This window comes from Mesocricetus auratus, unplaced genomic scaffold (genome assembly GCF_017639785.1).
Source record: "Mesocricetus auratus isolate SY011 unplaced genomic scaffold, BCM_Maur_2.0 Super-Scaffold_100676, whole genome shotgun sequence".
NCBI lineage: Eukaryota > Metazoa > Chordata > Mammalia > Rodentia > Cricetidae > Mesocricetus > Mesocricetus auratus.
Genome location: NW_024429266.1, coordinates 153,260,573 through 153,281,904, shown reverse-complemented (window position 1 = coordinate 153,281,904; position 21,332 = coordinate 153,260,573). Strand labels below are relative to the sequence as shown.

Here is a 21,332-nt window from a genome sequence, read left to right as displayed (position 1 = left end):
TTCTGAGACTCAAGCTCAGGTCCTTGTGTTGCAAAGTAAGCATTAAAGGAGCTGTTTTACCCAAACACAGCCCAGATCCCGCCCAGTCCTACCATTCCCTTCCCACAGAAACTGAGGATTTCTGGTAGTCCTGTGAAGCTGGCTTTTCTCTTAAAAGCTTTGTCTCTGTCCCCTTCTAACAAACTAAGGACCCTTTGCAGTCCTGTCCCACTTTACACCAGAAACAGCAGGCTCAGGGGTGGGGGACCTGGGACCTCCACTGGAAGGCACGTTTCCCACTTATCCCAGCTCTGCCAGCAGGCCTTTGTGTTACTTGACAAAGTGGAAACTCATGACTCACTTGGCCATCAGTACCAAGGAGGGTTTATGTTGCCTCAGGAATGGTGGAGGAGGGCTCTGCTACTATGCTGACCAAAAAGAGCATATGAGCAATCTAGAAAGAAGTTGGGTACTTTATACAGTGACTTCATCTGGGCCTGGAGCCTGCTGAGGGGTTTTTGTATCCAGTGTTCACTGTGGGCCAGAGCTCAGTATAATTAAGGGCCATCTTATTGAATCTTTCAGCTAACAAGCAAAGGAAGTGGTAACAACACTCAACTTGCTCAGTGTTGTCCCTCTGGGACCCTGCCCAGGGCTGTCTGATTCAGGACCTCAAGCCATGTGTGTGGGACACAGGATTTTCCTGTGGCTGCAATGTCGTCTGTGACTAGACCTGAAGTCTCCTCAGGAGCCTAGCAGAGTTTTAATCACTGTAGAATTTTAGGTTAGCACTTCTGATTTTAGCTTCTTAGAAGAAGCAGCAATAAATTAACAAATTAAAAAGGGCCAGGCGGTGGTGGCGCATGTCTTTAGTCCCAGCACTCGGGAGGCAGAGGCAGATGGATCTCTGTGAGTTCGAGGTCAGCCTGGTCTACAAGAGCTAGTTCCAGGACAGCCTCCAAAGCCACAGAGAAACTCTGTCTGGAAAAACCAGGAAAAAAAAAAAGCAGCAGCTGGACAGAATGGAAACCAGTAGCCTTTCTTGGGACCATTAGGGGACTGATTTTTGCAGGGCTTAATGTCCTCCCAACATGTGGAGTGGTGAGTTCAGGGTCAGCCAAGCTCTGATGATTGCAGCAGAAGCCATGACTGGTAGGATTGCCAGCAGTAGCTTTTTTGTTTGTTGTTGCAGGGCTGTGATTGAAGATAGGGCCTTGTGCACACCAGGCATGTGCTCTACTACTACTAACTCTTATTTTCCAGGCAGGATCTTGCTAAGTTCCCTGAGCTGGCTTCGAATTCACTTTGTACCCATGCAGGCCTTGAACTTATGATCCTGTGCCTCCATCTCCAGAGTTGCTGGGATCACATGTCTGCACTGACCAAGCCTGGCAGATAGCCTTGACAAGCCCTGGAGGCTGACTTGTCTACCAGGCACAGTGAGGCCTTCCTTTCTTCCTGAAAAGGCTGCTCCTATTAGTTCTAGTGGTGAGGCACCGAGAAAGCTCCTATAGCTATGGCAGAGGAAGGGAAAGTTCTTTGTCACCAGAGTCTCCTAGCAAAGGCTTGTGCAAATGGAGAAATTTCACCAAACTTACTCATTTGGGACAAATGTAATGCTACCACTCCAGTCCCTTGCAGCCTTTGTCTGAAGGCGAAGAAGGGAATTAAGAAATGTGTGACAGCCATGGCCTCAAAGTTAATCCTAAGATCATAGAACACATCCTTCTGTACTTCATATTTCCCCCAAGGATCCAGGATAGATAGTAGGATCAGAGCAGCAAGAGACTGCAGAGCCAGGAACTCCAAGCTCTGGACACTATAGCTACAGCAAACAGTCTTCACCCTGGAAGTAGGAACCTTACTTACAAGCATCCTAAAATGTGAGCAAGCAACACAACTACACTCACATTGGAATCACCAGACAAGAAACTGAACTGCAAGCTGTGCATTACAGCAACCAATCAAACAACATGTGAGAACAGTTGGATGGCAGGCGGTTCCCCGTGCCTGCTGCCCTCTGGCAGTACGCTCAGGAAGTTTACCTTTTTCCTCTTCGGACAAGACCTAACGGTGGAGTCCTGACTGAAGCTTATCAGTGATGCACCTACACACATGCAGGCAAAACATTCCACGTAAGTAAGTCTAAAACAAACAGCTGGGAGCTGCGGAGATGGCTCAGTGGGTAAGAATGCCTGCTCCACAAACCTGAGGGCCTGAGTTTGGAGCCGAGCACCCATGTAAAAATCCAGGCGAGGTCAGTTGTGCTTGTAACCCCAGAAGCATGAGTTATAATCCCAATTGCTGGTGCTTCTGGCCACCAACCTAGCAACCTAGTTCCAGGATCAGTGAAAAACCTGTCTCAAGGAGAGAGGTAGAAATAGAACTGAACACTTCTGGCTTCCAGTTCGGTGGTGGAAAACTACTCGGCTCATCTGGGTTACTTGTTTGTCTCTTGTGAGTAATTTCAACAATAAATACTTTCACTTTCAGTAAGTGTGCCGTTCATCGTTGCAGCATCAGGTGGTGGGGCAGGAGAGTTTTTATTAAAACATGTAAAACACATGCCTATAATCCCAGCACTTGGGAATCTACAGAGACAGGAGGATCAGGGCTTCAAGCCCAACCTGGGCTACACCGAGGTCCAGTCTCAACCACACCAACCACACTCAAAGCCAAATAACCAGGAAGCTCAAAGAACACAAAGCAGGGCAAATACTAAAACTATCTGAAACTATCTGCATACATGAAACTACATAAACTAAGCACAAAGGAAAAATCCTGGGAAGCCTGAAGAAAAACCCATTTCACCTATGAACAATGATAAAAATTACAGTAAAACCACAGTGTGCAGGACTACTGGAGGGATGGCTCAGCAGTTAAGTGCACTTGCTGCTCTTGCACAGGACCAGCATTCAGTTTCCAGCTTCCACATGACCGCACACAGCAGTGTGTCACGCCAGTTTCAGGGGACCCGACGCCCCCTTCTGGCCTCGGCGGGCATAGCACTCACATAATGCACAGACAGAACACACAGATAAGATAAAAATCTTTAAAAAATTACAGCTTGCGTGACATATTGTTGACTAGCCGTCCTACAGCGCAGTATCTGTCACAGAGACTCTTCTTCACAAGCAAATAAGAAAGACTCTTCTTCCGAGCAGGGTCCTTCAGAGCCGACCTGCTGCGCCAGAGCAAGTCACGTTCTTTCCTACTCTGCAAATACGTTTTTTTTTAATTTTTATTTACTTATATTTTATGGACGAGTGTTCTGCGGGCCAGAAGAAGGCATCAGATCCTATTATAGATGGTTGTGAGCTACCATGTGGTTGCTGGGAATTGAACTCAGAACCTTTAGAAGAGTAGCCCGTGCCCACTGAGCCATTTCTCCAGCCCCGAAAATCAGTTTTTGTTTTTTTAAGTTTTTTATTGCCTCAATAGCGACATCTCGGTCGAGCTCTTCAGAACCGGAGATCTGGTGAGAGGACACTTGGTTTCTGTAAGAGCAAAATGACCAGTTGACTTGCAGCGCAGGAGCGTTTGAGACCCAGTGCCGAGACTACAAGTCCCAGGCTGCCTCGCGGCTGTGTGGCCTGCCGGGAGGTGTCTCCCGAGATTCTGCGCGTCGTGGAGACGCGCGGGTCCGCAGCTTGAGAAGCTGCTGTCGCCGCCATGCCTATGAAGGGTCGCTTCCCGATCCGCCGCACGCTGCAGTACTTGAGCCGCGGGGACGTGATATTCAAGGAATCGGTGAAGGTCATGACCGTGAACTACAACACGCACGGGGAGCTGGGCGAAGGCGCCAGGTCAGTGTGCGCGCGGGGTTCAGTGAGAAGTTGACGCGGTGGAGGCCATCCCGGCAAGTCCCGATAGAAACCCGAGCGCCACGCCACTCCAGGGTTGGCAGCTCGGACGCCGCGAGCCGCCGTGTGGCTCGGGAAACTGTCGAGGGGAGCGGAGCGGTAAGTTTCCGCACCTGTGCACACCACGGCTAGCTGCAGCTTAGGACAGCTGACGACTGAAAGGCTTCATTGACCCGTTAGCCTCTCTGAGCAATGCCTTGGACCCTTCAGTACTCACTGAACCTTCGCTGAGCACCCGAAACGCCAGATTCAGTACCAGAAACCAGCCCATGACTGTAGACAGGAGTGGGTTTGTGGGAAGAATCAGAATGAGAAAGGAGAGTAATTCTGGCGGAGAGTGGTCTGGCCTTGTCTTCCAGGGAGCCAGAAGCTGCCTCCTAGCCATTTTCTCTGGTCAAGTGACTCCCAAGAGCTAGGATCTGCTACATTGGTATCTGTTGGGGGGTACGGGCCTTCTGGAAGACTGGGTGTCGGTGGACCAGACGACTCGAGCTCTACTTTGTCAGGGATTCATGCTTTTAAGACGAAGCTCTCAGAACGCAGAGCGTGATAGGCCTGTATGTTAGAAGCCCAGAGCAAAAGCAGCTGAGGCCTCTTCCTTAACTAGTTGTGTGACCTTGCAGTAGTTCGTTCAACTTCTGACCATACCTTTTAGTTGTAACACCGGAAAAGTCTGTGTCTTGGAGATGGGAGTTGGGGAGAATAAAGTACCAGGCAGAGTGCCACAGGTACTGACCTTTGGTCATTGGTTCTCAGTAAGTACTATTCTAAGATTCTTGGTGCCAATTTGGTTCTAGTATTTGGCTGTGCGTCTGGTATGTTTGCACAAGGCTCTGTGATGTTGGGACCTCAGTCTGCTTTGGGACGGGAAGGAGCAGAGGCCTGCTGAGGGTCTGTCCAGCTGTCAACCAAAGGAGCTGGCAAACTTGTTTTTATGAAATAGTGGCTCTTCTGTGGGCCTCATGGTCTCACCTAGGCTGGTCAGCAAGCCCTGGAGAGTGTCTTGTCTCCATCCCTCCCTCCTAGTGCTGAGAGTACAAGTGTCACCACCACACCTGGCCTGCCTGCCTTTCTTCTTTTCTTCTTCTTCTTCTTCTTCTTCTTCTTCTTCTTCTTCTTCTTCTTCTTCTTCTTCTTCTTCTTCTTCTTCTTCTTCTTCCTCCTCCTCCTCCTCCTCCTCCTCCTCCTCCTCTTCTTCTATTCTTATCTCTCTCTGTGTTGTGTGCCTCTCTGAGTTTATTCAGACTGTGTACGTGGGGGGGTGTGCAGGTGCTTGCTGAGGCCAGAGGGCATTGGATTCCCTGGAACTGGAGTTACAGACAGTTGTGAGATGCCTGATGTGGGTACTGGAAACTGGGAACTGACTTCAGGTCCTCTGGGAAAACAGTAAACACTCTTAACTGCTGGACCATTTTGTCCAGTCCCAAATAAAATCTTTAAGTTTTAGTTGAGACTGAGTCTCACTGTGTGTCCTTAGCTGGCCTGGAACAGGCTAGCCTCCAGCTTACAGAGATCTTGCCTCTCTCTGCTTCCTGACTACTGAGTTTAAAGGTGTGTGTCACCACACCTCACTGGCTTTTTAAAATACTTGAGTCCATGTATGTATGTGTACCACATGGCATGCCTGGTGCCCACAAAAGTCAGTAGAGGGAGTCAGAATTCCTGGAATGGGAGTTACAGACAGTTGTGAGCTGCCATGTGGGTGCTGGGAACTGAATCTAGGTCCTCTTCAAGATCAACAAGTGCTCTTAACCACAGAGTCATCTCTATAGCCCTCTAGCTTTTTTTGTTTGTAAGTGGGTTCTAGGGTTCAGACTCTGATCTTCATGCTTGTGCACCAAGCACTTTACTGACTGAACCATCTCCCCAGCCCCCCTTTTATTTTTCTAAGTAAAACATTGCTTGCAGACTCGCCCTGCTGGAAGAGGAAAGTGGTTCTCATGGCCATTGCCACTGCCCACACCCACATCTGCATCCCTTTCTGCCAGTCGGCCCTACATTACTTCTGAAGTTCAGAGAGACGGTGAATTCTCTGATTTAAACACCAACAGTATTCATGTTACTGTGACTTTGAGAGAAAGATATACTATGATTAATTTTCTGGTTTAACAAGTCCCTTTGTTTTACTGGTGATTAATCATTTCACTTTTGTCACTTTAATTGCAGATTCTGTCCCAGTTGTGGTAGTCTTAAGTGGTTTCAGGCAGGCTTTCTGTTAAGTCAGTTTCATCCCTGAAATTATTTGTAGATGCTTCTTGAATCTGGACTAGTGGTGTAGGAACCTGATAACCAGGAGGGCTGTCTTCTTGGCATTAAGCATTGGTGCACCGTGCTGGTCTAAATACTGTAGCCTGAATGTCAGCATCTTTACCTTCTGTTCCATTCTGTTCATTCAGATGCAGAGGTATCTAAAAAGGGAATAAAATTAAGAGTCAGGATGCTTTAAAGCTTTTAGTCATAAACGGACTGCCAGACAGGTTAAGGAAGTTCACACACACCTCCTATTGTGTGTGTGTGAATTGTGTGCAATGCTATTTTAGCAGAATTAGCACTTTTTAATGTTTAACAGATTTTTTTTAATGACTTGGAAAATGTTAATGCTTTTTATTTGAGCTCTGTGTAGCCCAGGTTGACCTTGGATTCCATCCTCTTGTCTCAGGCACTGGAGTGCTGCTGGAATTACAGGTGTGTAACCACACCCATTCAGCAGATGTTGAATTTGTTTTTGACATTTTTTGCCATGTAGTTTAGTGTATTCAAAGTTACCTGATTTCAGCCTTCTACAATTCAAGGTTTTCTTTCATGTCTGTATCATAAACACTTATGTAATGCTTAGTACACAGTGCTCTCTAAGGAGCCTTGTCAGTAATGTGTTTGCTGGACACATGGAGGTGCAACCCTTTGTGCACAGCACTCTGGGCTTGGTGATGGGGAGCTCTGTAGACAGCATTGGTTTGTTTCCCTTAGTGACCTGATACTTACAGAATTGCAAGTGATGGGGACACACCAATACTCTGCCTATTTCCCTCACTTTTCTGGAGGCAGCTCCCTTTTATAATCTGCGGCAAGTCCTGGGCTTTCTCCATGGAAAAGGTATGCACAGAATTTCAGAGGAAAAACTCTTACATAGATTTATTTCTAGAAAGCCATTGCATGGTGTGGTGGTTTGAATGAGAATGTTCCCCCTCCCCCGTGCTTAGAATGCTTAGTCACCAAAGAGTGGCACTGTTTTAGAAGGATTAGAAGGTATGGCCTGGGGCTGGAGAGATGGCTCAGAGGTTAAGAGCACTGACTGCTCTTCCAGAGGTCCTGAGTTCAATTCCCAGCAACCACATGGTGGCTCACAACCATCTGTAATGAGATCTTGTGCCCTCTTCTTGCATGCAGACATACATGGAGGCAGGATGTTGTATTCATAATAAATAAAATAAATCTTTAAAAAAAAAAAAAAGAAGATATGGCCTGGTTGAAGTTGGGGGAAAGTGTGTTGCTGAGGATGGGACTTGAGGTTTCAAAAGCCCATTTCAGGCTCAGCATCTCTTGCCTGCAACTTGCAGATCAGATGTAAGCCCTCAGCTACTTCTTCAGCACCATGCCTGTCTGCCTGCCACTGTACTCCCTTACATGGTGATAATGGAATAACTATAACTATAAACAGGTTCCCAATTAAATTCTTTCTTTTATAAAGGTTTCCTTAGTCATGGTGTCTCTTCACATTAACAGAACAGTAACTAAAACAGAAATTGGTACCAAGGACTGGGGTATTGACATGACAGGCCTGATCATGCTTATTGGAAGAATATGGAAAGCGTTGGGACTTTGGACTAGAAATGCATTTGAACACTTTTACGTGAGGCTTACTGAGCAATCCTAGCAGGAACATGTAAGACAATGGTGATGAGGGCACCATAAACTGTGGGGGCCCCACTCAAGAGGATTCATAGGGTAAAATATTAGTAGTTGGCTTAAAGAACACTGTGATATTTTGGCAAAGGATGTGAATGCTTTTTGCCCTTGTCCAAAAAAAATCTTCCAGAGACTAACTTAAGGAGATTTGGATTGATGATGTTGATAGAGATTTCAAGAAAGCCTAGCATTGACTGTGTCAAGTTGTTATGCAGTTCTACAATGAAAAGGAACAAATAGGGCAAAGGAAAACATATAAAATGCACAATTCGAGGAGAGCACCAGGATATGTAAGGATGGAGCCATCTTCTGTGCTCAAGGAGATAAAAAAGTTAAAGAAGGGCCTGATGCTAAATGGAATAAAGGGAGTGGTGACCTCAGGACCAGACACCCACTCTGCTAATCCTGCAACAATTCCTGAGCCTGGTGGATTTTCTGTTTAGAAGCCATCAACCAAGCTGGGAGGTGGTGGCACACACCTTCAATCTCAGCATTCAGGAGGCAGAGGCAGGTGGATTTTTGAGTTCGAGGCCAGTCTGGTTTACAGAGTGAGTTCTAAGACAGCCAGGACTACACAGAAAAACCCTGTCTTGAAAAACCAAAGCAGGGTAAGTAGGAAAGAAACCCATCAACCAGTCAAGGCTTACGTAAATGCAAGTCTTAGAGAGTCCAAGTTTCAGCCCAAACAAGAACAACTTGATAGCTTCAGCATGTAGTTGATAGCTTCAGCCATGTAGTTCTGGATTTAGTCAAGGAGGATACAGAAAGGGGTATGCTGTTAAGGAAAGCTGTTGAAGTCAGGCATTTAGCAAGGCAGCTCCTACATGGAGGTCCTGAGAGCCCAAGATGTCAGAGTTGTGGGAGACCTACCAAAGAAAGCTAATAGCAGGGAGTAGAACCAGCTAAGAGAAAGAAGTGTAATGCAGTCAACAAAGCTGAAAGGAGTTGGAGATCTGAAGTGCTCTGACATCAGACATGGAGGTGCATATGGGTTCATTTCTAGAAAGCTGTTACATGGGCTCATTGCTTGCTTTCTGCAGGAAATTTGTGTTCTTCAACATCCCTCAGATCCAGTATAAGAACCCTTGGGTCCAGATCATGCTGTTTAAGAACATGACGCCATCGCCCTTCCTGCGGTTCTATCTAGGTGAGTGAGGCATGGAAGAACCACTTACTTACCCTTTTCCAGTCCTCTGTGAAGGTAGCAGACGAGCTATCTAAATAACACTGGCCCTTAGCTTCTCTTTGCAGGTACACAATGGCTGCCAAGGTCTGGACCCCGCTCCCTAACCTGTCTTTCTCCAGCTTATCTCCTGTTCTCTGCCTATCATGTGGGCTAATCTACTCACATCCCTTTGCTGCTGTGTGCTGGTATATTTTCAGTCTTTGTCAATGAGCTTAAGGAATGAAAGCAGATATCCTTTGCTGGGGATGTATGTCCATAGCTCCAGTGGTAGTGTGTTTGAAGGTGTGTGCTTGTGTGTGTGTGTGTGTGTGTGTGTGTGTGTGTGTGTGTGTGTGAGAGAGAGAGAGAGAGAGAGAGAGAGAGAGAGAGAGAGAGAGAGAGAGAGAGAGAGAGAGAGAGAGAGAGAGAAATTCTGAATTCTTTCACCGAATTGGGTACCAACTTTATTCCCCCTCCCCAAGTTACCTTGTTATTCTAGGTCCTTTGCTGTTTATTTTATCCACGGGCTAATCTTAAATTTGTGGTGCTCCTGCCTTGGCCTGCTGAATGCTGGGATTATATAAATTTGAATATGTTTGCCAGTTTCTGAAAGGCAGGCTATGGTTTTGCTTTTATTATGTTGACTATTACAGTTTCTTGTAGTTTGGTGGTAGTTGGCTTTTGCATTTGTACCTTGTCTCTTGACATCATTTCTGGGATTTTATGAATTGCTTAGGACATTTTACTTACAGTCACATCATCTGGAAACAAAGCATGACACTCCTTCACTAATCTTAGCAGTTGTCTTTTGTCTCAGTTCATTCATTGGTCTCGGTAGTAGTGGTGTTATGCACCTCCACAAATAGTGTCTGCGCCTGAGTTAGTGCCTTCTATTGTCCACTCTTTAAAGTCTTAGCCACTGAGTCAGGTTATCTTCCTGCATTGTGAATTCAATCAGATATATGTACATTTTCTTCCCATCTCCGGCTTACAGTATCTTCTATAACACAAAGTAAGGAATTTCAAATTCAAGTTACTGACTGGCTTTATGAATCATACTTTAAATATCATGCCTAAAAAAAGTGCTCCTTGGTCATGAAGATTTTCTCCTGTAGTGTTTTTGTTTGTTTGTTATGGTGGGGGCTGCACCCGGTGCTTCCAACAGGACAAGTACTATCTGATGAGCTACATTCATTTATAAATTTTATAAATTGTTTTAACTTGGACTAGCTAGATGACTTAGTACTTGAAGACAGTTCTTAGTGCTTGAAGACTCCACAGATTCTTCCTGTCTTCCATATGTGGGCACAGACACGTGTATTTGCATGTGAGTAGCCTGTTGCAGTGTTTGATGAAAAAGCTTAAGTTGAAATTTTCTTGCCATTGTTGCTAGAAACAGCTGACTGTAAATAGAAGGGTTAATTGGTCTTGGGCTTTGTTTTGTCCCATTTGGCGGTATGCATGTTATTGGGCATGTCTTTGTCTTTGTTATAGTACCGTTAGCTATACAACACTTGGGAAGAAGATACCTGTTATTTTTTTTGAGTGTCAAGCTCTTAGGACTGGCCAAGTGCTCTACCTTGAACTGTACCCCCAGCTTTCCCATTTACTTTCATTTCAGAATTATAGTTTTTCATTTCCATATGAATTGTAAATTATAAAAACTGCATTGTACAGATAGGCAGATATCTGAGTTAGAAGCTAGCCTGGTCTTTACAGAGTTTTAAGATAGCCAGGGCTACATAGAGAAACCCTGTCTGGAAACAAACAAAAACTGCATTATTATAGGAAGGGGGCTACAGTGATCTGTAAAGGAATTTGTCTGCTCATGTTTGTTTTTTTTAATGGGAAATGGGAGTTATGCAAAATTTATTGGACTGGAGTAATGGCTTATCAATTAAGAGCACTTACAATTAAGGGCAATTAAGGTTCATTTCCAGAGGACCTGAGTCAGATGGCTCACAGGTCTGATACTCTTCTAGACTCCTCAGGTTCCTGTACTTTCATGCATGGATGCACATATATACATAATTAAAGTTAAAAAATTGAATTCTATTAAAAGCAAATTGGAGGCCAAGCTGGTCTTGATTTGTCAATCATCCTACCTGATGAGGCGACACACCTGTAAGTCCCAGCCTGCTGTGACTGAGAAGTATGCCTGAGTCAGCTCTCCTCCCCTTGTGCCTCTTGTTTACAGATTCTGGGGAGCAGGTGCTGGTAGATGTGGAGACCAAGAGTAACAAAGAGATCATGGAGCACATAAAGAAAATTTTGGGCAAGAAAGAGTGAGTTACTGGGTTGACCTGATAAGAGCAAACCTTAGCCCCAAACATGTGAGGTGAGAGGAATGTGCAGGGAAGGTATGGAGAGGGAAGGTACCGAGCCCCAGTTAGTAACAAGACCTTGGGTGGCAGGGTCAGTTCAGGCTGAAGTCACCGAATCCCTTGCTATGATCCCTGTGGTGCATGCAGCTAAAGGGAAGCTTGGACCCTGTTCCCCAATTTCTTTTTTGCTCTTTGAGTGGGGAAAGACAGGAAGAAAGTAAGTGAAGCTAAGAAAGTCTCTGAAGACTCGGGCTCTATTGCCCTTTCCCTGTGGGATGCTTCCTAGTGCCTTTCCCCTCACATGGAAGAGGTTGCCTGTTGTCTGGAGCCCTTGGTCATGCTTTGCTCTACTATGTGTGTTCCTTGGCAGGGAGACCCTCAGGGAGGAGGAGCTGAAGAAGCAGCAGCGATCTCATCCAGCCAACTTTGGCCCCCGGAAGTACTGCTTGCGGGAGTGCATGTGCGAAGTGGAAGGGCAGGTGCCCTGCCCTGGCCTGGTGCCTTTACCCAAGGAGATGACAGGGAAGTACAAAGCTGCTCTGAAAGCCAGCACTTAGGTCTGAACAAGATCATTTCAGATGGGCTGATGGAGTTCTCTGCAATGGAAAAGCCTGCTTGCGTGCCCATTTAAAGGACTTGGGGAGAAGGATAGGGTTGCCAGCTGCTGAACAGATGTCAATAAAAGATTTAGTCTTCCTGTACATGGTAAGTCTGGAAGCTGTTGAGGGCTTCTTATCTGTTGGCTGTAGTGGGGCTCTTTCTGACCTTGAGAGTGAAGATGCCACTTGGAGCCCAGTTGATGTTGACTTTCAACCCTTGCTTACTAGGTTGAAAAAGAATACGTGTAACTTTTTTTTTGTTGTTGTTGTTTTTTATGACAGGGTTTCTCTGTGTAACAGCTCTGGCAGTCCTGGAACTAGTTCTGTGGATCAGGGTGGCCTCAGGGAGGCAGTGAAACTGGCATGCTTAGATTTGCAGAATAGTGCCTTTCTGTCCTCTGCTCTGGCTCTGGTTTGTGATTTTGCAGCAGACCTGTATTCAGGAGGCCTGAAGGGGGTGTAATGGAGTGGACATCTGTGGCTCTAATGTATAACGGACAGGTGTGGTTGACCCTAGTCCTGACTCTTGTGCCTGGAAAGGCTACAGGAACAACATATAAGTAGATGATAATTTCTATAGCACCATTGATGGCCTGGCCTTCCTATGAGCAGTAGATGCAGGTGCACTGGGAAAAATCATCTCTTTAAATCTGTTTTTTCCTATTTAGGAGTGACAGTTTTTATACACATGAAACTAACTGACCACACAAGGACCTGAGTTGACATGATGGTCCTCTGAAGTGACAGTTTTCATATTGAGGTATCACTGGCAGCTGTAAGGATCTGATTTGGGCCTCTGAACCCTCAATTGTAAAGACCAGAAGACATTAAGATCAGTTCATTCAACTACTGAATCTGAGGACAATGTTTTTGGTCCACAGCAAATAACTATTATGTGGGTCTGATGCCTAAGACCCACCATGCTCTATGTCTATGTAGGGTCCTTACTTTCATGCTGGATGGCCATGGAGAGTTCAGTCTGAGTTTTTCTACCAAAAGTCTTTCTAACTGATGGAGGTCACCTTGGGTCAAGGTTAAGGTGTTGATGGAGGTCAGAGAATGGGCTCAGGCCACACATTACTGTTCTGAGGAAAAAATGATGAGTGGTACACATGCTAGTCTTTAATTTACTTTAATAGTATAAACCTCATGTAGGTAGTATTAAGCCACAACAACAAAGCCACAATGAACAGCATTTAGTAAAAGGCGCTCATAACCATGCACAGCAACTCTCTACATAGACACAACGATGCAGATTCTCCTTCAGGACTGAAGACATTGATTAGATAGAAAATTCAATTTAAAAAGAACATGCGAGTTTTAAATGCCATCACATAGCTCATTTACACAGGGAGAAAAGCTACAAAATGGTAGTTCTCTCCAGGTTTAAAACCTGCAATCAAAAGGTAATGGCATCCATGGTGTTTTCTATAGTGTGAAGGGCAGAGTTATACAACCGGTTCCAAGAAAATTCCACACTGGACTTTCCTTTAGTAGATGTCCTTTAAAAAGGGGGGGAAGGGAGCAGATAATGCGCTGTATCTTAACAGAGAAATCCAAACTACAGGTATAAACTAGTTGGTACTATGAAAAATGTGCAGCTTCTCAGTTATAAAACTAGTTGAACACTGATTTACAAGTTAATTGGGAAAACAGACTAGAAAAATATTCCAGCACTTGAGTTGTGTGTACATTGGCATCTGTGAATGAGCAGGCTGTTGGGATGGCAACTGATGGTGGTACTTTCCCAAAGAAAGGCCATTTTTAATGTGCAGTCTATACCAAATGTTACCCAAACAATAAAACTTAATAGTGACATAATGTTGAGCATTTTCCCTACATTCCATGTATAAACACCAAAATTAGTGAAAATTAACTGAAAGTGCATATTGCTGAGCATTAGAAATGTCTGATGTTCTTCTCCTTCCTTAGCCACTTTTAAACTCACTCTTAGGTTGCTGCTAAGACAATAGCCCCCAAAGAAAATGGAAGGATTCATTTAGAGACCGCCAAGCTTCCCTGTGTTACACTTGGAAAGCCACTTTGAATAGTGTGATTGTCACAACAGGCAATTGACACAGGCAAGATTGAACAACCACAAGGGGTGAGGACAGGGACAAAAGTGGGAAGCTGAAGCCAAATGACCCACATCTCACCAAAGGCACTGAGGACTATAGTCTTAACAATTGTTTCTTAAAACACAAAGAGCAACAACCTTGTGGGCCAGGCAGGCTTTTACACTTGGTTTCTTCTAGGCCAAGTGCTTGTTCACCATGGCCACTAGCAACTCTGCCAGGCTCCCAAGTCCTGTCCCAGTCTAAAATCCCAATCTCAGGGGACAAATTTCATCAGAAAAGATCTAGTGGATGGGGAAAATGTCAGCCTTAGCTTTCTTACTATTAACTACAACTTTTGTAGAACATAGTTAGGTCAGTATAACCTCTCACTTGCTTCTAGTTAAAGGGCCAATTTACTATTTGTGGCTTATATGCCACAAGTTAGTTATTAGTATTGTTTTTAAAGAATGTTTGGTAGGCTGGTTATTTTTAGGGCCAGACAGTACCCAAGTCTTGCTGACAGAGCACAGGGTAAACAAATGAGACTGCTACAGCCCCCTGTATTTCAAGTGCCTGTCTCAGTCACTAAGTTCCTTCTAAGTTAAGCTAAACTGGTTTGTGAAAAGCAGGTTTAGGCTAACATCTCTTTCACCAGCTTCTGGGCCCTTCTAAACCTAGAAAACTGCCCTCCTATCAGGCCCTTTCCAGGCAGCTCCCTGTCCCAGGAAAATGAAGTTGGTAAGAAATTTACCAGTACATCCCTGTCAAGGGAACCTTGCAATACCCACATCCATTCACATTAGCAACGCTAGCATCAACTCTTGACAACATAGAAGTTTGGATACATGGCTACATGTCTGTATACATAATGTACACCTATATACACACGTTATATACACTGTACAAAGATAATATGAACACATGTACATTCATTCAGTCATCTAGGCCTGTAATTCTGGACATACACAGTGCGGCTGAAGGGACAGATTGTGCACAGAAAGTGCACTGATGGGAGGCACTCAATGAGGAAGTCCAGAACCTTGTACAAAACACCTAGGTCAACTCCATCTCATTTTGGAGTTGGCTTTAGAAACTGACATCAGAGTTAAGACTTTTGTAAAGATCCACATAATCTAGAGACTGGAAGTTGGGCAAACCAAGAGGTTGGGTGCCTGTTCTGCCAGCATGGGATGGTCCCAGGAGAAAAGCTGGAGAAAAGCAGGAGTCAGATGGTGCTTTTTATGGCCTGGATTAGAAGAGTTTTAGAAGCACCAAGAGCCCCACTACACACCCAGGCTTCCAGATTCCATCCGCCCTCCCTCACCCCCAACCCAGAAGATAGATCCCGCTGTCAAGGATGCTGATTAGGGGCAGTGCATGAGCAGGACTACCTTTCAAGAAACAAGTGTGTATAGTATAGATGCTGCTGCTCCACTTGGGGGTCACACTGGCCACCTTGGTTGATGTAGTAACTATCTCAAATACTGTCCACATCTAATACTGACACAAACTAGAGAACCATGCCAAGGGCATAAGTGACTCCACTTGAACTTCAGTACAGAAACCCAGACAGCACAACCCAAACTGCAGCCTCAGGAAGAGACTGGGTAGTAAATAAGCCCTTCTCAGTACACACTGCAAACTGGAAAGATGGTGACACACTGCATTGAACACCTGAGGAGAGTGACTTACTTAGGGAATTTGGTCTTTGTCTATATCTCCTGACCTATTTTATCCCAATTTTAACCTGGAACTATCTTAACTTTGAGATACTTCTGGAAAAGAGCCCAGTTAGCCAGGCTCCTACCTGAGTGAGAGTAGCCAAGTCAGTGTGTGTCTATCTACCTACCTGAGAGAGGAGCGTCTACACAAGCCTGTTCTGCTTCATTAGACTTAGGAGTATCACAGACTCCAAAATCAAGGATGGAAAGCCCTGAAAACTGACTGGATTGGGCTTGCTCTCTTAAGAAATGACTGGGGTTGACTTTCCTAGGTCCAATTGACAAGGTGGAATGGAGTAGCACTCAAAGTTTGAAATGATTTCAGTTAATGAGAACATTGTGTGGATGCAAGTGTTAAAGGTAAGGCCACAAATATTTGGACAACCAGTAAAGGAATTTGGCCCAAAGTGGCCCTGTAAATTACCAATGACAGGATTTATAAAGGACTGGGTAGGTTAGAATCACCAACCTTTTTCCAAGCAAAATCTCCCCGCTCTCCACCCCCTCCAGTGCCATTTTTATCAGAAGTTGGCACTTCTTATCCAACCATGGTCTAAATAGCCTGATGGGGGATGCCGAGGCCCTGTCTGAGTGGCCTAGAAATGACTGGCATGCTCAATTGTAAAATTCTAAGACAAGCAAAGATGGTCAGATGTACTGTAGGAACCCTCTAAAAAGATGAAAGAGACCCAATATATTATACTCATGTCCAGTCATCGTCTTAATTTTGAATATACACATAAAAGAAAACTAAGCTGACAAAATTAAGTCCTTTCCATCATTTTATACTGGCCATTCCTACTATTTTCCAATACTGTCTTCAAAATCTAGCTGGAAATTAGAAGCTAGAGATACTATATGCACCTAAGTCCCAATAACAGTGAATAAGATGTCATTAACTCAAAAGGAAACAGCCTGTCTAGCCTTGAGCCTAATAGTCCATCAAGAGATACAAACTTAACCCTAGGATGTAATTTTCTTAATTTCTGTTAAGCAAATATCAAGTGCCTATCCCAACCTTCCACTTTTCCCCAGCTGCTTCAAACTTGTACCCATGGGAATACAGAGAAGTCAGATATGACTTTCTTGGAACTGAATTCTGCACTCTTGTTGGAAACTATGGTCATTATAACTATTTTGCTTTTACTTTTTGATTTGGGTACTGGGGATAGAACCCAGGACCTAGTGCATGCTAGGCAAGTACTCTACCACTAAGTCACCACCCCACCTCACTCCCCAGATTCTTTTAAAACTCAAAAGGAGTTTCCTCATTAAGTTGCTAAGGTTGTCCCTGAATCTAATCCTCCTGACTCAGCCTCCCAAGTGCTGAGGTTACAGGCCTGCACTATGTGCCCTGTCTGGGGATTGCTTTTGGATCCTCTTTTGAAAGAGAGGGCAGTTTGCTTCTATTATTTCAAACACCCCAGAGAGCTTTGTTGGACTAGCTCATACCTGGGAGAACTGAATAGCATGGGGTCCCAGTACACTGAAAACCATTAATACTTATAATCAGAATTTATCTTGATGCCTTTTGTTCCACTAGCTAAGGCCTACTCCCTCACCAGGCAGCAAGGAGGCATAGCCCCCATTCAGCTGCAGGTTCTGAATGATCACAGATACTGGCCCCTCTCCAGGCACACCAGGAATAGAAACCCTCACTACCCCTGGACAGCATGAATTACTACAGGTCATACTCATGAAGTGTTGTTAAAGGGTGCAGATCACCCACCTTGCATTTTTTTTGGTCAAAGGCTCCAGTTCCTATGAGTTGGTAGGGAGAGCTGTGCATACTTTCAGTCACTGGAGAATTACTCTCATCACAGGAACTTAAGCCAGGTTCTGGAAGAGTCTGCAGATACACGTCTCTGGCTGGCACAGCAGCTCTTAGTGGGTTAATACCAATAATCCACATTTCACTCACAGGAATTTAGCTCAGTACCACCACTGCACAAAGCTAGGAATGCTGCTCTCTTCTAAATGTGAATGATTGTCTCCTGTACCCTAGTGAGTTTTCACAGAAATCATTAGCATTTTGACAAAAAGGACTGAGTTTTCCATTTGCCCTATCTGCAGGCAAGATGTTAACATTGCAGATTTGATAAGAAGTGCTTAGAAAGTGCTAACATTACCCTGGTAATTAGTAGCTATTAATTCCAAGGACTCTTTTTTTTTTCCTTTTTTAAATGTATTTACACATACTGTTCTTAGGTTCTTTCAATATTAGTCTCTGACATTATAAAACTTCAGTATTGTTTTTTGCCCTTTGAGAATTTCTAAATATAAATTGAATTAAAAGATTGTTCCAAAATCTGCTTCATCAAAAGGCATTAAAACATTTCTTAGGGCAGGGAAGCAATCTAACTCGTCTTTAGTTACTGCTGTCTGGGATGAACAGGAGGAAGTGGCTAACACACTGGAGACACCTGTACACACCAAGACATTGCTACTTTCCTTCCCTTGCACCTGGACAGTCCTAGGAGGCATTCCACTGTTGGCAGCTTCTGGCTGTGCACTATAGACTGGCTCCGGTGATCTGGCCATTATATTCTGCTGTCTCCATCTTGAGGATGTAGGGAATTATGCTGTCTATTGAAACATTGCCAATGAGACCAGTAAAAAAAAGTTCTTCTGTTATATTGGAGCTCATCAGTCTAAGTGCTGGCAGACGGACAAGAATCCTGGCCAACCTGGAAGAAAGAGTAGGCGTTAGAGAAATGGGGCATCTGGCTGCTTCTGGCCCAGCCCAAGATAATTCCTGGAGGTCTTTTTGGAACCACACAGAACTAAACAGACTTATATTGGACCTGCCTCTTTTGTTGTTAAATTAAAAAACAAAGCAACAAAAGTCAAACATGAAGAAGAAAAAAGTACAAAAATATATGTCCAAGTTGGGCGTTGGTGGTGCACGCCTTTAATCCCAGCACTGGGGAGGCAGAGACAGGCGGATCATTGTGAGTTCAAGGCCAGCCTGGTCTACCAAGTGAGTTCCAGGACAGGCTCCAAAACAATACAGAGAAACCCTGTCTCGAAAAACAAACAAACAAACAAAAAATTATGTCCAGGATTGCCTTTATCAATGGAAAAAGGCACTGGCTGGTTTCCATATGGTGGAAGGAAAACCAATTCCTACAAGTTGTTCTCAGCCCTCCACAAGTATACAAATGCACGTTCACACACATACACACAACAAAAATGTAGAAAGCTTAACAGTAAGTATGAAATTCTTATGCTGTTAAAACCTACTCTTCCTACCTGTACACAAAATGGAGATTCATCAACAGACAATGGGAAGAATACTGTGGTGACGCCTACCTGCAACCACCCCACTCAGGCAAGAGGAGTAAAAATTGGAGGCCAGCTTGTGTTATATACTGAGACATAACAATCTATAGTTAATTGCAAGCAAAAAGAGCCATATTGCTCAATGCATATTTAAAAGTAGCACAGCTGTATGCTGCACACATGTCTCTATGTGTAAAGGAAGCATTTTGAAGGATACTCACCATATGCTCATGGTAGGCTCCTCTTGGCGTGTTAGCCATGGGAAGATAGGCAAAATATGCCAGTAGCCAAGTGAAAAAAAGTTAAAACCCTTCTGGAATTTATGATCCCAATTACAAATAAATTAAACATGTTTTGAAAATATATATAGTAGGTATCCTTGAAAGATAAAGTAATTTTCTTTCCTTTTGCTTTTTAGAATGTTCCAAGTTTACTTCAGTGCCTAAGTTGCTTATGGGAAAAATAATTTTTTAGATTTATGTGTATGAATATTTTACCTGTGTGTATGTAAGTGCATTCCATGAATGCCAGGTGCCTGTAGGTTTGATCCCTTGATACTGAGTTATAGACAGGTATACGTGACCATGTGGGTTTGGAAACTGAACACTGATCCTCTGCAAGAGCAGTAAGCACTCCGCTGAGCAATCTAGAGAGGGTTGAGACTTCTTGGGGGTAGGGTGGGCTGGTCATGGGGTTGCCTAAGATCATTGAAAACCACAGATATTTACAATTCACAACAGCAAAACTATAGTTATGAAGTAGCAACAAATTTTGTTTTGTTTTTCAAGGCAGGGTTTCTTTGTGTGGTCTTGGCTGTTCTGGACGCTTTGTAAACCAGGCAGGTCTTGAACTCATAAAGATCCGCATGCCTCTCTATCTCTTGGCTGGGGGTCACCACACCATGAGGAACTGTATTAAAGGGTCACAGCATTAAGTGGTTTAAGAACCACTGCTCTAGTCCCTTGTTTTTAATAAGGGAGTAGGGAGCGGGCAAGATGGCTCAGTGGGTAAAGGTGCAGGCTGCCAAGCTTGATTTTCACCTGAATTTGATCCCCACACCTCTAAGCTGTCCTTTTACTTCTAACACATGCCCTATGGGATGTGTGCACAAACAGTTACACAGAAAGGGAGCAGGCCCCATGCATGGTGGTAGATGCCTTTAATCCCAGCACTTGGGAGGATCTCTGAGTTTGAGGCCAGCCTGGTCTACACAGTGAATTCCAGACCAGCCAGGGCTGCATAGTGAGTCCCTGTCATCAATTTTTTTTTTCTTTTTGTTTTGTTTTACGAGACAGGGTTTCTCTGTATTGTTTTGGAGGCTGTCGGTCCAGCCCGGCCTCGAACTCACAAAGATCCACCTGCCTCAACCTCCTGAGTGCTGGGATTAAAGGTGTGCGCCACCACCACCAGGCCAATTTTTTTTTTCTTAAGACATATACTTTCTATAAGCATACTCCTGAGGTACTACCCATTCATTCAGCCTTCAGTCTCTATGCTTCAATCTTTAAGGGCAAAGGTGTAAAGACATGTATACATGATCTAAGGAACTAAAAACATCAAGTAGTCCCAGGAAGTCAGCAAGGAAAATCAGGCCGGACTTTCTACAGCTGAGCCTCAAAGGCTGAATGAGAAGGTAAACCAGGGTACAAAAGGCACAAAAATGGGAAAGCCTGAAAATTGAGTTACAGGGGCTATAAGATGGCTCAGTAGGTAAAGGAATATGCCAAGAAGCTCAATCATGTGTTCAAGCCCCAGGATGAAGGGAGAAAACTTCCAAGGGTTGTCCTTCGATTTCCAAGGAGGCATCTTGCTACATGTGCCCACACATTCACATATCGCAGACAGACAGACACTCTTCTAGAAAGTATGCAAAAAGAATTACAATAGAATATGCTATATATACTAAAAGTCCTCCCCAGAGGAAATGCCTAAGTGGGTTTCTGATTTTGTAGGAAAGCTTTCCTCATTTTTGGTTCTGAATCCCATGGTGTCTTCATCTCTACCCTCTTTCCTTGATCCCTGATTGAACAGGAATGGCTTAGGCTTCAAAATGAGACATCTTCCTGGTTTCCAGGACCATCTACTGATCAGAGGAACTATGCGAACACTGTGGCCTCCTAAGAGAACAACATCTTTGCACACAAGGCCAGATTGGAATTGTGGGTATGGGTGCATAAGCAGACAATCTCATTCTCTATGTACCAGAGACTGAAGCCACTCTGCACATGTGACTCCAGGTCTCCAGTGATCCCAGTAGAAGTTGGTTTGGAGAACCTGAAACTGGGCTAAGGAAATGTGCAAAAAACTATGTTGTTTTTACACAGAAAAACCTACCAGAGCCACCGGTACAACATTTCCTTCAAGAAGCACAAAGCAAGAAGAGGAAGTCCGGGTGGCTTACGGAGCCTACAATGGAATTCTACACAGAGGATACAA

The 21,332-nt window shown here is 44.4% G+C and overlaps 2 protein-coding genes across 12 annotated transcripts in view; one reads left to right on the top strand and one right to left on the bottom strand.

Annotated features, from left to right (window-relative positions):
- Positions 1-3,593: 3,593 nt before the first annotated feature.
- Mrps25 (mitochondrial ribosomal protein S25) lies at positions 3,594-12,090 on the top strand. The gene is made up of 4 exons (XM_040738089.1): positions 3,594-3,785; positions 8,789-8,895; positions 11,111-11,198; positions 11,608-12,090. Exons 1-4 carry the CDS (start codon positions 3,652-3,654, stop codon positions 11,792-11,794), a joined length of 516 nt encoding a protein of 171 aa, XP_040594023.1. The 5' UTR covers positions 3,594-3,651; the 3' UTR covers positions 11,795-12,090.
- An 862-nt stretch (positions 12,091-12,952) lies between these two features.
- Nr2c2 (nuclear receptor subfamily 2 group C member 2) overlaps positions 12,953-21,332 on the bottom strand; it is a 71,981-nt gene continuing 63,601 nt past the window's right edge. For all 11 annotated transcript variants that reach the window (XM_040738077.1, XM_040738082.1, XM_040738086.1 and 8 more), the window contains one exon: positions 12,953-18,301. In XM_040738077.1, coding sequence (XP_040594011.1) covers positions 18,127-18,301 — 175 coding nt within the window. In that variant the 3' untranslated portion in view covers positions 12,953-18,126. The remainder of the gene's footprint in view (positions 18,302-21,332) is intronic.

Coding starts and splice junctions, on each gene's coding strand:
- Mrps25 (XM_040738089.1), top strand. CDS start 3,652: ATGCCTATGAAGGGTCGCTTCCCGATCCGCCGCACGCTGCAGTACTTG. Junction 3,786..8,788: donor GAGCTGGGCGAAGGCGCCAG/GTCAGTGTGCGC, acceptor TGCTTTCTGCAG/GAAATTTGTGTTCTTCAACA. Junction 11,199..11,607: donor AAAATTTTGGGCAAGAAAGA/GTGAGTTACTGG, acceptor GTTCCTTGGCAG/GGAGACCCTCAGGGAGGAGG.